General features: G+C 39.0%; 1 protein-coding gene across 7 annotated transcripts in view; it reads right to left on the reverse strand.

Moving 5' to 3' along the window:
• LRBA (LPS responsive beige-like anchor protein) overlaps positions 1 to 15,810 on the reverse strand; it is a 582,443-nt gene that overhangs the window by 367,499 nt on the left and 199,134 nt on the right. For all 7 annotated transcript variants that reach the window (XM_032793241.2, XM_075066317.1, XM_075066316.1 and 4 more), the window contains exon 36: positions 3,839 to 3,947. In XM_032793241.2, coding sequence (XP_032649132.1) covers positions 3,839 to 3,947 — 109 coding nt within the window. The remainder of the gene's footprint in view (positions 1 to 3,838; positions 3,948 to 15,810) is intronic.

Raw genomic sequence — 15,810 nt, forward strand, 5'->3', positions numbered from 1 at the left:
TGTTTTCAATTTTCCCTCGTAGGTCGTGTTTTCTAGACATTTAATCATTTTTGTTGATCTTCTCTGGACTTTCTCCAGTATGTCCATACCTTTCCTGAAATGTAGTGCCCAGAATTGGACACAATATTCCAGTCAAGGCCTAATCAGCACAGAGTAGAGTGGAAGAATTATCGTGTATATTCGTTCATAAGATGAATTTTTCATTTTTACTTATCCATCTTGGGTGGGGGGGTGTTGGCTTATAAACAAACCGGCTTATGATCGAGTATATACCTTCTCATGTCTTTCTTACGACACTCCTGCTAATACATCCCAGAATGATGTTTGCTTTTTCTGCAACAGTGTTACAAGTTGACTCATATTTAGCTTGTGATCCACTATGACCCCCAGATCTGTTTCTGCAGTACTCCTTCCTAGGCAATTGTTTCCCATTTTGTATGTGTGCAGCTGATTGTTCCTTCCTATTGGAGTTCTTTGCATTTGTCCTTGTTGAATTTCATCCTATTTATTTCAGACTATTTCTCCAGTTTGTCCAGATCATTTTGAATTTTAATCCTATCCTCCAAAGTACTTGCAACCCCTCCCAGCTTGGCATCATCCGCAAACTTTATAAGTGGACTCTCTATGCCATTATCTAAATCATTGATGAAGATATTGAATAGAACCAGACCCAGAACTGATCCTTAAAGGATCCCACTTGATATGCGCTTGCAGCTTGACTGTGAACCACTGATCACTACTCTCTGGGAACAGTTTTCCAACCAGTTGTGCATCCACCTTATAGGAGCTCCACTTAGGTTGTATTTCCCTAGTTTGTTTATGAAAAGGTGATGTGAGACAGTATCAAAAGCCTTACTAAAGTCAAAATACCCCACATCCACAAGGTTTGTTACCCTGTCAAATAAAGCTATTATGCTGGTTTGACACAGTTTGTTCTTGACAAATTCAAGCTGACTGTTCAACTTATTATCTTCTACGTGTTTTCAAATTGATTGCTTAATTATTTCTGCCATTATTGGACTCACACAGCAAAACAATATCTCCTCTCATACTCTGGTGTCTGTGTTTTCCCCTCTGCTTCTGCTCCTTGCCGGGCATCTTCTCACTGTTGCCTCCAGTGACTATCTAATACTATATACTTCACTTAATTATCAATATCCTCTCACAATCCCTCTCTTTCCTTCCTCAAGACACCAAACCCTCCAGGAATCAGACCACAAAGTTTTAAATGGTGGGAGTGATATTTTGGCTTCCACTGAAACTGTAAGCCTTCATTTTTTAAAATGAAACCTTCTATTTCTGAAAATAATTCCATACGAAAGCGCAAATCTGATGACCTTCAGAGCACATTTCAATGCCCATCTCTTTTTCCTGGCTTTAGAAAGTGTAGTGGAGGAACATAGCAGAAAGCCTTAAAAGCTGTTTTTGTGGTGGCCTATTGACGACTAAAAGTTACTGTAAGTTGTTTCAAAGCACGCTCAGAAGAACTAAGAACAAAAGTAGGAATGTTCCTTCTATTGTTTATCAATCTAAATAAAAAATTGACAGCAAATCCTTTCAAAGTTGTCAACATTTTGTGAATTCCTCTTCCTCATTATGATACATTGAGCATTCTTCCCCATTTAGGTCTGCCACTACATCTCAGTCCTGACCAGAAACACTTGCCCTATTCCAGTGCTAAGCATTTTCTGAACAAAGACTGCCAATCACACCAAATTCTGTGGCAGTTTTGTGATAAGTGACTATAGTGGAATCTCGCCAAACAATTTCACTTTTGATTAAAACCAGACTTGAGTCCATCTTTCTTCAAGTGAAATACTGTTGGACTAACCTACTTTGCCACAACATTCCTTAGTCTTTCCATTTCTTGGAGTTTTTATTATACATATCTGGCCTGTTAAAGCAAGAGTACAGTGTACTACACAAATAAAAAGTCTAAAGATCAACCCATGACACAAATGTGACAAGCCATTCTGGGATTTCTGAACTTTGATGGGTGTTCTAAGAGGAGTACATTTGTGTGTGGCTACTTATTTCCCTTCCATAGAAAGCCTACAAAGCTGATTGAAGTTTGCCACAGAATTCGTTTACGTTTGATGTTAAATGTGACATTTAAGTGTTATGGAATCCCAAAAGTTATAACAGTTGTATTATTTTATGCATATACAGAAATGACCCTATACAGTTAGATTTTTCTAATACATGTTTCAGCAGCAGATGCACAGCAACAAAATTAACTCTGATAAACAAAACAAGACTGCTTTAATGTAATTCCTGGTTAAGTTCAAGATGATATGAGTTAAACCCCTTGAGCCGTCATACTGAGATAGCACAGAATTAAAGCAACATCAACAAAGTGTCAGCCAACTGCTGTCCTAGAGAGATCAGGCATAAGCAATATACAAAGCTATACTAAAAATAAAGTTCTTGGTCAGCACACATTCCTGACAGAAACCATAAAAAAGGTTTTTTGTGACAGAAATAATATTAATGGTGATGTTGCCATTGAATAAGTGTATTCATTCATATCCCATATTTGCATGACAAGGCCCAATGCTTTTCACATAGCTTCCCCCACACCCTCACTCTTTTCTTACAGTTTGCAGCTGTAGAAAAAAAGTGAGCTGTTCTTCTAATCAATGACACCATGTCATGCATGGATCTTCTGCATAAATCCAGAGCATAAAATGTCAAGCAAGTCCTACTCCAATGATTATCAGTCACTGAACTAAAAAGATGCAGTTTTCATCTCCACAGGACTGTCGCCAAACCCTGGATTGCCTTGATGTAATAAATGAAACATGCCTACTATTTCACCACCACAGAAGAGTCCTATAGATATCTTACATCATCTTTGTTTGCAGGAAGAAGTATCTAGGTCCAGATGAAGTGCAGATACATTACTAAACAATGCACAGCTTGAATCCTGGGGCCAACACAGATGACCTTTAGACATAAGCACAGTCTAAAATAAATATGCTTTAATCTTTGGGAGTATTTTGTTCAAATAAAGATTTAAGAGACATACAGCTTAGAAATACATTAAACACAAGCATGCCTTCATACACTTATGTTTCATTTTAACAACCAAACCACAAGCAATATGGTATGCCAGAAGAAAGGCTAAGTTTCCTTTAAGTAAAACAAACTATATATGAGAAATCACTAGTTTGGGGTTTGTTTGGTTTTTTTGTTTGGTTGTTTTTCTTAAACAATGACACAAAATAACTCTGTTAATTATGTGTGTTTTTTTTAAGAAGTTGAGCTCCAAAACAGCAGATATGCTTAAATAGAAGTTATAAATAAGATCTGCATTTTTATTATAATTCTATGAATATATATGTTCATATTTCATTTTAAAATTCTCCTGGAGTGACAAAAAGAGCAATACAACAAAACTGTATTGAGCCACACGAAAAAGTTAAATTGTTTTAAAACTGTCCCAGATGAGTTAAATAAGCAAACTATATAATTTGCTGATATAAGTTAACACAGGTAAGGAATTTTTAAATGTGAATTTTATCTTGATTTATGACCCTTTATTAAAATAGCTTTGATGCTATAAAGCTTCATTAACACAAAACACTACAGTATTATTTACTTGATATAAGTGACTTAAGAACTGGTATGCTAGAAATTCTTTTTGCACACCTTCCTCCTCCCAAAAGCCAATATTATTTGTAGATTCTGCAAGATGCTGAGCACTCCTGCAGGCTTCTGAGCATTCTGTACTTCCACTGAAGTCAGTGGGAGCTGAGGACACTTAATACCTCCCAAACATTTTGCAGGATTGAAGTGCCTTAGCATTTGCTCACACACAAGGTTTTTAACTTCTTACCTCAAATTCAGCATGTCTGTGAATATCCTCTGCTCTCTGTCTACTCAGGATAAATTCTGCTTCATTCGCCACTCTCACTAAATGATCCTTCATCGTTTGGCTCAGCAATCTGTGGGCATAAAATATTTAAAAAGATTAACCAGGGATTATGAATTCCAACAACTAATATCTGAAGAGGATATTTATAAACAAAATGTTTGAGCTTTGTTCCAAAATACCAACCTTATTTTAACAAAACATTTAACAAAATTATTTTGTAAACAACTGATCTGCAGTTTTCTGGCTGCCTACTAAAAACATGTTTCAAAAAGTTAAGGACATGCAGTACTGGAAAACACTCCATTCACAATACAAGGTGCAAGTTTGTTTGGTTTCAAATATATATACATATATATACATACAATGTAAGAAAACATCCAAATACGTCCATTTCCATATACATACCCAAAGTAATTAATACACAAAAAGATAAAGTAATTATGAAATGCAGTGTTCTTTCCTCATCTATAAACAGGGCCCTATGGACTGTGAAATCTGGTCTTCTGTGTGCTTTTACCCTATACTATACAGATTTCACAGGGGAAACCAGTCTCTCTCAAACTGGGGGTCCTGACCCCAAAAGAGGTTTCAAGGTTATTTTAGGGGGGGTCATGGTATTATCACCCTTATTTCTGCATTGCCTTCAGAGTTGCGTGGCTGAAGAGCAGCAGCTGTTGACCAGGCGCCCAACTCTGAAGGTAGCGCCCCGCCAGCAGCAGAGCAGAAGTAAGGGTGGCAATATCATACCATAGCACCCTTACTTCTCCACTGCTGCCTTGAGAGTTGGGCGACCAGAGAGTCCAGCCCTCTGACCAAGGGCCAGCTCTGCAGGCAGCAGCGCAGAAGTAAGAGTGGCAATACCATACCATGCCATCCTTACTTCTGCCTTCAGAGTTGAGATCCCATCCAGCAGCCACCACTCTCTGGCACCCAGCTCTGAAGATAGCACCACCCTGACTAACAGCACAGAAGTAAGGGCAGCAGTACTGCAACCCCCCTACGGTAACCTTCCGGTACCCCCATACCTTTTTGGGGTACAAACACTACAATTAAAAAACCATGAAAATAAAGATTTAAATACCTGAAATCATGAAATGTATTATTTTAAAAACCCTATGACCGTGAAATTGACCAAAATGGACCGTGAATTTGGTAGGGCCCTATCTATAAAGAATGTCTATAAAATGGAAGTTTTACATTAAATGATACAAAACATCCTCAGACTCATGAACTAAATGCCACAACATCTAGCCGTTCTAGTTTATATAGCAAAAAAAGCTGTGATTCAATCTTGCATTTCTGAGGCCTTCATAAACTTTAAGAGCACAGCTTCAGCAGTTTATGAAGGGCAGCAAAGCTCATAGTCAAATTACAGCCCAATTATCCAGGGAGTTCATATATTATTACTAAAAACATTCATACAGATCCTATTTTTAAATTAATTAAGAGGAATTTATCAAGTTAAAATTGGCTATACAACGATGTACAATGGGACAGGAGATGAACGTTACTATAAATTCTTTCAAGCATGCACCATATGAACCAGCAGAGAATACAGGTGAATTTTGTCAAAAATACAGTACACTACGATAAATACATTTTGTGACTTTTTTGTTTACAATATAGAAAACATCAATGCAATATCACACTTGTAAGACAAATGGTGCCTTTGTAAGAGATAAAATGTGAACTTGAATAAGTTATTTTATCTAAACTCTAACTCACTATCCCCTTCTGAATATTCAAAACTCGCATATATATTTCTATGCATTTGGCTTGATCACATTTTCAGTGAGCAAAGCAATGGTGCTCACACTCATCAATACATACAAGGCATAGGGGTGGGGCACTGATCAAACAGACTGGAGCAACTAAAGACACTTTCTTCTGCCTTACCACCATCAGAATGAACAGCAGAAGAAATAAGGAGGAGAAATATCTTGGTCTTTCAACAGCCAAGGAAGAGAAGCTGATATATTCTTTTTTTAAAAAAGACAAAAAAAGTTGATGTATCTCTGGTCATCTGACACTGGCTGCCTCTTTTGTCTCCTCCTAATTGTTCTCCTGTTGTTGAGGAGCTCTCTCTGCAACACCAGAAATTGGGATAGCCTTTCCTCATATTTCTGCCTCATCTCATCTGTAAACTGAGCTGGAAAAAAAAAATCTTCTTTGCCTATTTTAACACCCTAGTGCATTGGTTAATGCCCTTGGGCCAGTGGAGATGATGAGAGAAACCTTGGAGCAGGCAAAGACCTGAGAAGGGTGTCTTCACACCCATCATGTGGATGATCTGAGAGAAAGACACCAGGTACCAGGATCCATCTGGGGCAAAGTCTCAGATGAAGAAGGCTGAGAAGTCCTAGAAGAAGAGCTCTAAAGATGGCGAAGTCCCAGAGACAAGACCCTAAGTGGCAATGAGGCTGTCTGGGTTGCTCTGAATTGTTCAAAATCACTATTGCCATGTTAAACAGAAAAAACCCCGAGAAAAAAATTGAAAATGTGCAGCTGTTTGGAGCATGGTTTCACCTTCCCAGCTGGGGTATAATAGTGATTACCCACATATATATCCCAGCTGGGAAGTTCAGACCTATATTTCAGTTTCTCTTACCTTCTCTTGTTTCTGAATATTAATTTTACTCCAATAATGACTGTTAAAATAGCTTTTTTATTCAACAAATCTGCCACTGTGTGAATTCTTCTGCTTATATTAATGACAAAAATTAAGTTTTTACAGCTTTTTAATCCCAATAGCATTGCAGAGCCAATACACCTATAGCTATGTAATCCACATTTTATCCCTTTTAATGCTTCAAAAAAATTAACAAAATTCCAATTTCAAGGCAATGAGGTTAGAGGGGGTAAAAGTGAGCACATAATTTTGCCCTGCTATTGAAAATGCATAAATAGTTCTGTTCGTGCTTTAACAGGAATAAACATACTATTTTGACAACAGTGCTACAAAAACATAACAACTGATAGAATTTGCTCCCACCCCCTGAATCTTTATTACTGGTCATGCAATAGCCAGAAATAATCCATCTGGACTTTTAGATCAAAGATGGAAGTCTGTAGGATTTGCTGTTGGAAAGACATCTGTACATTTATGATTAAGCTGCTGGCCACAGTGGTATTTTTCCACGTTTGCTCCAGAAGTCACTGAAGCACAAACAGAACACTATGATACAATTTTAAGTCATTTTTCAGAGTAGACTCACACTTTATTTTCAAACAAGAACATTACATTCTGAAGTTATTTGGTATATTGGATAAAGCTGTATAAAGCACAAACATTTTCATGGTATACATATTTTTATAATATTCAAAATCAGCTTGAGTTCCTAGAGTTTGTCATATCCAGATCTCCCCATTCAAGTCAAATAACCTTTGTTACTGTATTGAAGTATACTGGAGATTTAAAACTGGAATCTCAGGAAAATATGCGGCTTTTCTCTAAAGAAGTCTGATTGTACTGAAATGTTCTGGGCATGTGAAGCCTAGTTAATCTGGTGAGAAATGGGGCTGGTAGTAATCCAGAACTACACGCCACTCAAAGCAAAAGGCAACATTATTATAGATATTTTCAGCTGTTGTATACTAAACAATATTTTGAGGCTTTTTTGCACTTGCATTACTCAAAAACTTGAGTTACTCTCTCCTTCCTCCTTTACACGCATGTCTCCTCTCTACCACCACTGTCCTTCAGCTTCTACAGGCCCAATTCCACAGGGCAAGAGGAAAGTAAGGAAATGAATGAATGGTTGTATGCAGTAAAGGATGAGGGCAAGAAAGAGGGAGAAAAAGAATGAGATAAAGAACAAAAGGGTGAGTGAAAGAGTGATAACTGAAATGGGGAGAGATGGGAAAAGAAGTTGAGGAAAAATGAAGAAAATAGAGGCTAAGAGATGAAAAATAATGGAAACAGTAGAAAGAGAAAGAAAAACTGGAAATAAAGGAAGGACTTGAAGAAAATGTTAAATTAAAAACAAGGCAGAAAAAAAAAGGAAAGGAGCTGGAATGGGAAGAAAACAGTAGAGAGGACACTGATAAGCAAGTATAGTCTTCTACCACTTTTCTCTATAATTTGTCCTGATTTCCACAGTAGGAGAATGGCAAGAAGGGGGTGGGGAGGAGAAAGAAAACCCTTTTCTCCTCGTTCCAGTACCCTTCTTTCTATATTTCATTCTCCCGACCTTGCCCAGGAGCACCCCTATGTTTTTCATTACAGAATCTGGTCATCCAGTTTTCATTAACAGCATGTCAGTGTTTGTCAGACTTAAAGTCTTAACGTTAATGGCTTTAAAGTAGTTTCTTATAATAGCGGCTGAAGGGAAGTATTACCAAGCCTTAGGAGTGATACACATTTATTTTCTTCACTGTAACACCTTTTTGGCCTGCATCAGTGGAATATCATTTTCTGAAATCTATTCTCAGCTGGTAGTTGATCCATCTTCTCTCCTCTGCTTCTTCACTTCTCACTAAGTACATTCTTTGCTTTGCTTTGTTAGCAGCTGGTCTTAAGGAATCTCAAGATTGTATAGTGATTTGTGGTTTGGCTCTCTCTCTAGTATTACATGCTGAACTAACTGAGGTCAAGCCAGTCTCCACTCTGATGGATGCAGCTGGATTAGAATTACCTCTCCAGTACGATAGCACTTCTAAAAGAAGATTTCAAACAACTGACTTTAAATGTTATTTTTATATTGACCTTTTAAAAAAAAAAAAAGACTTTTAGACTCTAAGCAATCTCACCATCTGAAAAATATTCATTCATCACTAACTCAAATGGCTGAACAGATTAAAAAATTTAGAATTAAAAAACTTCTGGACTGAGACCAGAATGGAAACATTTCAATGCAAGTTTTTACTTTTACATAAAAGTAAAAAAACCAACAGAAAATCAGAGTTTAGAATAAGTGCTTATCAACATGAACTTTAAACCTAGTAAATATTGTCCTAAGAATATGAAAGCTAAGATTTTATAGAATTTTTGTGGGGTGAGAGAAGGGTTAAATACATCGCTAACGTTTTTCAAATATCCATTTTGTAAATATTTCCTTTGAACTATTCTTCAGTCAGGGAACTAGCCTTATAGGCTTTTAAAATTGATACCATTGGCATACATGGGACAAATACTTTGTTCTTTCCCATTTCAGTAACTATTGGTACTGGTCATGAGCATCACATGGAGATGGAAGTTAAAAATATTTGTCTGAAGGAATAATTTTTAGACTACCAGATTCATAGTCTTACCTAACTATTATCTTCCACCAAATTTTGTTGAATAATATTGCCTCTGCATATTCCCACTTGCATCTATCCCACAAGCCTTGAGAATCTTCTGGTATGCAGTGTCCTTTGGGGCCTCTCCCTCACCCCTCACAGAGGATGCCCAGAAAGTATAAAAGAAAGTGTCCCTCAATTCCTTCTCTATTTCAGGAATTCTTGACCTAAGACTGAATAAATGAAGAAAGTAGGTAGGGAATGTGAATATGCAGAGGCAACACTCTCAAAGGACAAGACTTACTGATATGCAACTTCTCATATTTGAGTTCTCTCTCTCTGTTCCCACTACCAGGGGTTCAGTAAACCATACAACTCCCAGGAAGTGGGCTAAGAAGTTTTAGGTGAACAAGACAAAAATCAATTCCGGATGCTGAGTCAAAAAGGTATTAGAAGCGACAGCAATTTCACCCTGACTCTTAACTCAGCGATGGACAAAACTGCTTAAAAAGTGCCTATAGAGTCAAGTAGTAGCTTTGACCAATTATATGGTCAAGACAGCACTAAGACATCATATGGGTGCTGCTTTTGATTTAGTTGAGTACACTTCAATAATTTCAAGTGCTGAACATCTGGTAAGGTATATTAAAAAAAAAAAAGCTGTGAGAAACGCTTGGGGAAAGAGGTAGGCTAGTGGACTGAAAGACAGAAATCAGAGAGGACTTTGTCCTCATCTTATTTTCCAGTCTATAGACAAAACCACATTTTCTTTATGGAATAGAGGCCCAACTTAAATGTATACCCGAAATTAAAAAATACAGTACAAAAACTAAAAAAGAGCCACCGTGGCTTAACAACCATGTAAAAGAAACAGTGGAGGATGGCTTGAACAGAGACTGGGAATGGCTGAATCATTACACTACTTGAATCTATTTCCTTAAGATAACTATCCTTACACTTCTTGTCAACTGTCTGTAATTGACTATCTTGATTATCACTACAAAAAAGTTTTTTTTCCTGATAACAGGTCATCTTAATTAATTAGCTTCTTAGAGCTGGTATGGCATCTTCTCTGTATGCATGTACATATATACTCTCCTTATATGTTCCATTCTATGCATCCAATGAAGTGGGCTACAGCCCACGAAAGCTTATGCTCAGATGAATTTGCTAGTCTCTAAGGTTCCACAAGTACTCTTGTTCTTTTTAAGGATATAGACTAAGACAGCTGCTACTCCGAAACCTGTTACTATGCAAGGCACTGCATTTAGCTGCATGGAGTGGAAATCCATCAACTTTATAAAAAAACTCATACAGATACAGACAGACATCTTCCTTTCCAAATGCAAACAGATGGACATCACACCAAAAGGATTAAAGGTAAAAAATCCATTACAATCTACATATCACACAGACTATGCTGCGAGGTTGTGCCACACACACTCAAAGAAACTGCAAAACCACCTGATCACCATCCTATAAGCAAACAGGGAAAGATCAAGAATGAGCTCTCAAAGCTGGATACTGTCATGAAAAACAAATTTTCCACACAAACTTCCTCATGGACAAACTTCACAAAAACTAGACAAGCTATTTACAACACAAACTTTGCTTCTCTACAAAGGAAAAAGGATACTAAACTATCTAAACTACTACTTGTCACAAGGAGCCAACAACAGCAGTTCCCTTAACCCACCCAACAATATCATGAATCTTTCCAGCTATACTCTCAGCCTGGCAGAAGAGTCCATCCTATCCCAGGGCCTCTCCTTTTGTCCCTCCAGACCTACATACATAGTGCAGTTCTGCGGTGAACCAGAATCCTACTTTCGATGTCTCCAACTCAAAGAACACGGTAGGGATAAATGGTAAATTTTCAGAATGGAGAGGGGTAACTGGTGGTGTTCCCCAAGGGTCAGTCCTAGGACCAATCCTATTCAACTTTTTCATAAATGATCTGGAAAAAGGGGTAAAAAGTGAAATGGCAAAGTTTGCAGATGATACTAAACTACTCAAGATAGTTAGGACCAAAGCAGACTGTGAAGAACTTCAAACAGTCTTCACAAAATGAAGTGATTGAAACAAAATGGCAAATGAACGTAATGTGGATGAATGTAAAGTAATGCGCATTTGGGGAAATAACCCCAACTATACATACAATATAGGGGCTAATTTAGCTATAACTAATAGGAAAAAGATCTGGAGTCATGTGGATAGTACTCTGAAGACGTCATGCAGCGTTCAGTGGAGTCAAAAAGCAAACAGGATGTTAGGAATCATTAAAAGGGATAAGAATAAGACGGAGAATATCTTATGCCCATAATATAACCACGGACGCCACATCTTGAATACTTGCGTACGATACGGTCTCTCATCTCAAAAAGAATCTGGCATTAAAAACGCAGAGAAGGGCAACTAAATGATTAGGGTTTGGAACGGCTCCATATAGGAGAGATTAAAGAGGCAGGACTTTCAGCTTGGAAAAGAGGAGACTAAGGGAGTGGTGTGGAGAAAGTGAATAAGGAAAAGTTATTTATTTGTTTCCATAATATAAGAACTAGAGGCTACCAAATGAAATTAATGGGCAGCAGGTTTAAAACAAATAAAAGGAAGTTCTTCACACAGCGCACAGTCAACTTGTGGAACTCCTTGCCTGAAAATGTTGTGAATGGTAGGACTCTAACAGGATTTAAAAGAAAACTAGATACATTCATAGAGGTTAAGTCCATTAATGACTATTAGCCAGGATAGGTAAGGAATGGTATCCCTAGCCTGTGTTTGTCAGAGGGTGGTGATGGACGTCAGGAGAGAGAGATCACTTGATCATTACCAGTTAGGTTCACTTCCTCTGGGGCACCTGGAATTGGCCACTGTCAGTAGACAGGATACTGGGCTGGATGGACCTTTGGTCTGACCTAGTACAGCCACTCTTATGTTCTTAATACCTCTACTGGAAAATTAGCTGTATGGCCTGCGCCCCCGTAGTTATGGCTATGAGGAATGCTCTCTTCACAGAGGTACAGTACAAAATAATAGACAAGAGGTCCTACCAATTTTATGAGAACAAGATTCCAATCCTATGGCAAAGGAGATTCCTGGAAAGAATACCTTCAAGGTAGCTCAAATCAATGTATCCCTCCGTGGTACCTATGGCACAGCCAAATCCATTGCAATGGGGAAGTCAGTGTCCTTTGCCACAGCTATAGCAAAATAATTATTCCAAACAGTTTTAATGGTATACATAGCAAGTCTTCTATAAGCTAGTGTGCTGCAGGATGAGGGAAGACTACTGTGCTGTGCACTGGAGAATGGAAACTGAAATTGCAGCCCTATGCAGCCCAATAAAACACACAGTTTTAACTCTTCCAAGTGCAATAGATAGCCACATTAAAAGCAAGAGAGGAGCTTCTTTTTGAGCTGCCGAAATAAGGAATCTTTTCCAATTCATTGAAGTAGAGTTGTCTGGTCAAAAGCCTTATGCTTTGCAACAGCAGCCCCTGGAATTCAGAAGATCCTTCTCCCTCGATCATCCCAGGAATCTAAAAGTCAGGCCGCCAACCTGAGAAGCTTCAATCTCAGGCAAAGATTCTCCCCACAAACCAGAGACAAAAATCCAGTAGACAGGAAAGCAAAACTTCCAACATCAGACCTAGGATATCAGAAGACAAAACCACCAATACCTGACCAGAGCTGTTGGCAGCACCTTATCATCCTGATTGACCTAAAGAAAGATCTTCCAAATCAGTAAACAGTCTCCCGGAATTCCAGGAAAGAGAACTGTAGACAACTGGTATTTCTCTTCAAAGTAAATCATCATATCACAAAGCTTATCCCATTTGCAGCGCAGATAATGAGACCTTGTTCAGCCATATGCCCTGTTGCACATGCCTGGTATGTTTTAGCAAAGAAAAATCTCCTGGAATACCAAGTCTCATTCAACAAAGCCCAAGCAGCCTCCACTACCTCTTTGAACAATGTCCCATGACTGAAATTTGTAGGGTGGCAACTTGACAATCTGTTGACCCCTCATCCATTCCACCACACAGCAAATAGATTGAGGCTCTGAATAATCTAGTTCTCTCTAAAAGGACAATGCTCTAACCGTATCAAGCATATTAAGTTTTGCTTTGGCTGGTGAAGAATGAAGTTTGAGGAAACAGATCAGCAGATGATTTAGCGGATCTATTTGAAAGTCTCATTCAACATTGGCAACAATTTTGGATGGATGACTTCATCCTTGTGAAAGAGTGTAAGGAGGATATGCCATAAGACCCTGGATCTCCCTAGTCCTGGCTGACGTAGTGGCCTACAAGAAGTCTGCCTTCGAAGAGGTGCTGGAATGAGCAGATGGGGAACCTATTAAGTCAGACAATAGTACGTTGATGTCCCAGGAAGAAGGGGGTTATCTGATTGGTTGAAAGACATGAGTCAGTCCTTAAGTAACTCATAATTTGTGAGAGTACAATGTACCTTCTATAAGGGGTTGACTAGTCAAGATTGTGGCACATCAAAGAGGTCTGTCTTCAGGTAGCCCCATCTGTGGATGACTGTGTGGACAGAAGGTTTGAGGGACCATTAGTCCCTCAGTTATCTGCTGAGCTGGTTTGCTGGCAGATGGAGAGCTACCAGGGTGATATAATGCCAAATATTCCATGTCCACAAGCATAAGGCTTTCCAACAAAGGGAGGAATGACTACGGTCCTCCTTGCCTGTTGATTCAACGCAGACAATACTATGTCCCACCATATGTTCCAGAAGATTCAGACAAGTGAACTGTTCTTGGAACTTCTATATATCTGTCATTGTGTGGCATCTCTGTGGAGGGATATCTTTTCCACCTTGTGAACTCAATGCTTATTTTTGGGTCACTGTGGATTTCTGTGGTAACTCTGAGGCCCAGGGAGGCAAAGAGGTCTAGAGTCTTCCATAGTGTGTTTGTGGCTTGCTGAGGGGATGAACCCCATATTAGCCAGTCACGTATTGTAATGGTACATGTGGATTTCATGTCTCCTTAGGTGGGCTGCCACTACAGCAAGAACCTTGGTAAACAGACTGAGGGCTCTAGACAGGCCACAGGTCAAGACTCAGTATTTGGTAGTGTGATATTCCTACCAGGAATCATAGCTATTTTCTGATGACTGGAAGTATCAAAATATGAAAGCAAGTGTCTTGCAGGTCAAGAGCTGTCAACCTGTCCATTGGATCCAAGGAACCAATGAACAAAGCTAACCATCCTGAATTTGGAACAGCAAATGAAGACATCTGATGTCAAAGACCCAGGATGGGTCTCCAACCTTTCTTCTTTGGGATTTAGCATAGTGGGAGAAGAAATCTTTCCCACTGAACTCCTGAGGCATTTATTCCACTGTTGCAAGAGGGAATCTACTTCTTGTATTAGAACTGTTTCACAAAAAGAGTAAGTAAAGAGGGTCAAGGAGGGACTGGAGAGTGATGTAACAGTTTGTAACTAGACAGGTAACCCTTTGTTCACAATCTCAAGGGCCCATTGGTTCAGCCAAAGATTCTCCAAAATATAGAAGCGGTTGCCAAACTGAATAGAGAGGACTGTATTCAAAATTGGTAGTCCAAACAGGCTTGATAGTCCCATGGACATTGTTTTCTGGGTACCCTTTCCATTGGCAGGGCTGTTGAGGAGCTACACGAACATCTTTGGTAGAAGCACAGCCTCTTCCTCCGTGACTCTGAAGGACGCTCTGCAGGATGAAATTGCAGATGAAGTCTGTATCCAAATGATGGTTGTTTCTGTCTCAGAGCTGGAACATGCAACTCCAAAAAGCGAAGGATCACTCTGGAATCTTAATGAGTGTAATGCCTTATCTGTGCTACTACTGAATAGCTCATTTCCCTAAAAAGATAAGTCCTTTATAGTTGCTTGGACCTCTCAAGGGATGCTAGACACCTGGAGCTGAGATCATCTCCTCACTGTTATGGCCATAGCCATGGTTCTGGCTGCTATATCTGAGGAATCAAGTGCTGCTTGAAGCACAGTTCAATCAATCAATGAGCAGTCCCTCCACCCCAAAGGTTGATTTCAGCTCCTCTTGGTATTCAGATGTGAACATGTGTGTCACTGAGGATAGTCCAGACCCCAACGAAAAGTCATACATTGCAAGAAGAACTCAATTAATAACTCTTAGCTGAAGGCACACCAAGGAATTAACAAAAACTTTCCAACCAAAAAAAAAATAAAATAAAATAAAAAGTTTTTTGGATCTTTTTTCCCTGCTAGTCTGTTTTTCCTGGACCTCCCAAATGACCAGGGATCTACGGGTGGCATGCTGAAAGAAAAACCTGTATCTTTTCACCAGCACCTGGTAACTCCTGCCTGTGCATCTTGAGGTTGGAGAGGCACACACAGCAGTGTGTCATATTAGCTTTAAAAGTTCTAAGAGTCTTTCATTAAATGGATAGGGCCATTCTCCCAGATAGTAAAGATTGAAGAATGTCCAATCACTTTTACTGTTTTTCTTGGATTATCTCCAGGAGGATACTCAATGTATGCACTAACCTTCTAATTGGATATTGAAATAACTTTGGCTCGACCAAGGAGACAGTAGAGGGAGGATTAGTCATCTCATCAGGAGATGAGGACAAAATGGCCAAAGAATGTTGGACAGTGTCCCCACTAAGCTCTTGTTCTACCTCCAGTAGATGTTGGTGTGCTGGGATCTGGGCAGGAACTAGTTGAAACA

Source organism: Chelonoidis abingdonii, chromosome 5, assembly GCF_003597395.2.
Source record: "Chelonoidis abingdonii isolate Lonesome George chromosome 5, CheloAbing_2.0, whole genome shotgun sequence".
Classification (NCBI taxonomy): Eukaryota; Metazoa; Chordata; order Testudines; family Testudinidae; genus Chelonoidis; species Chelonoidis abingdonii.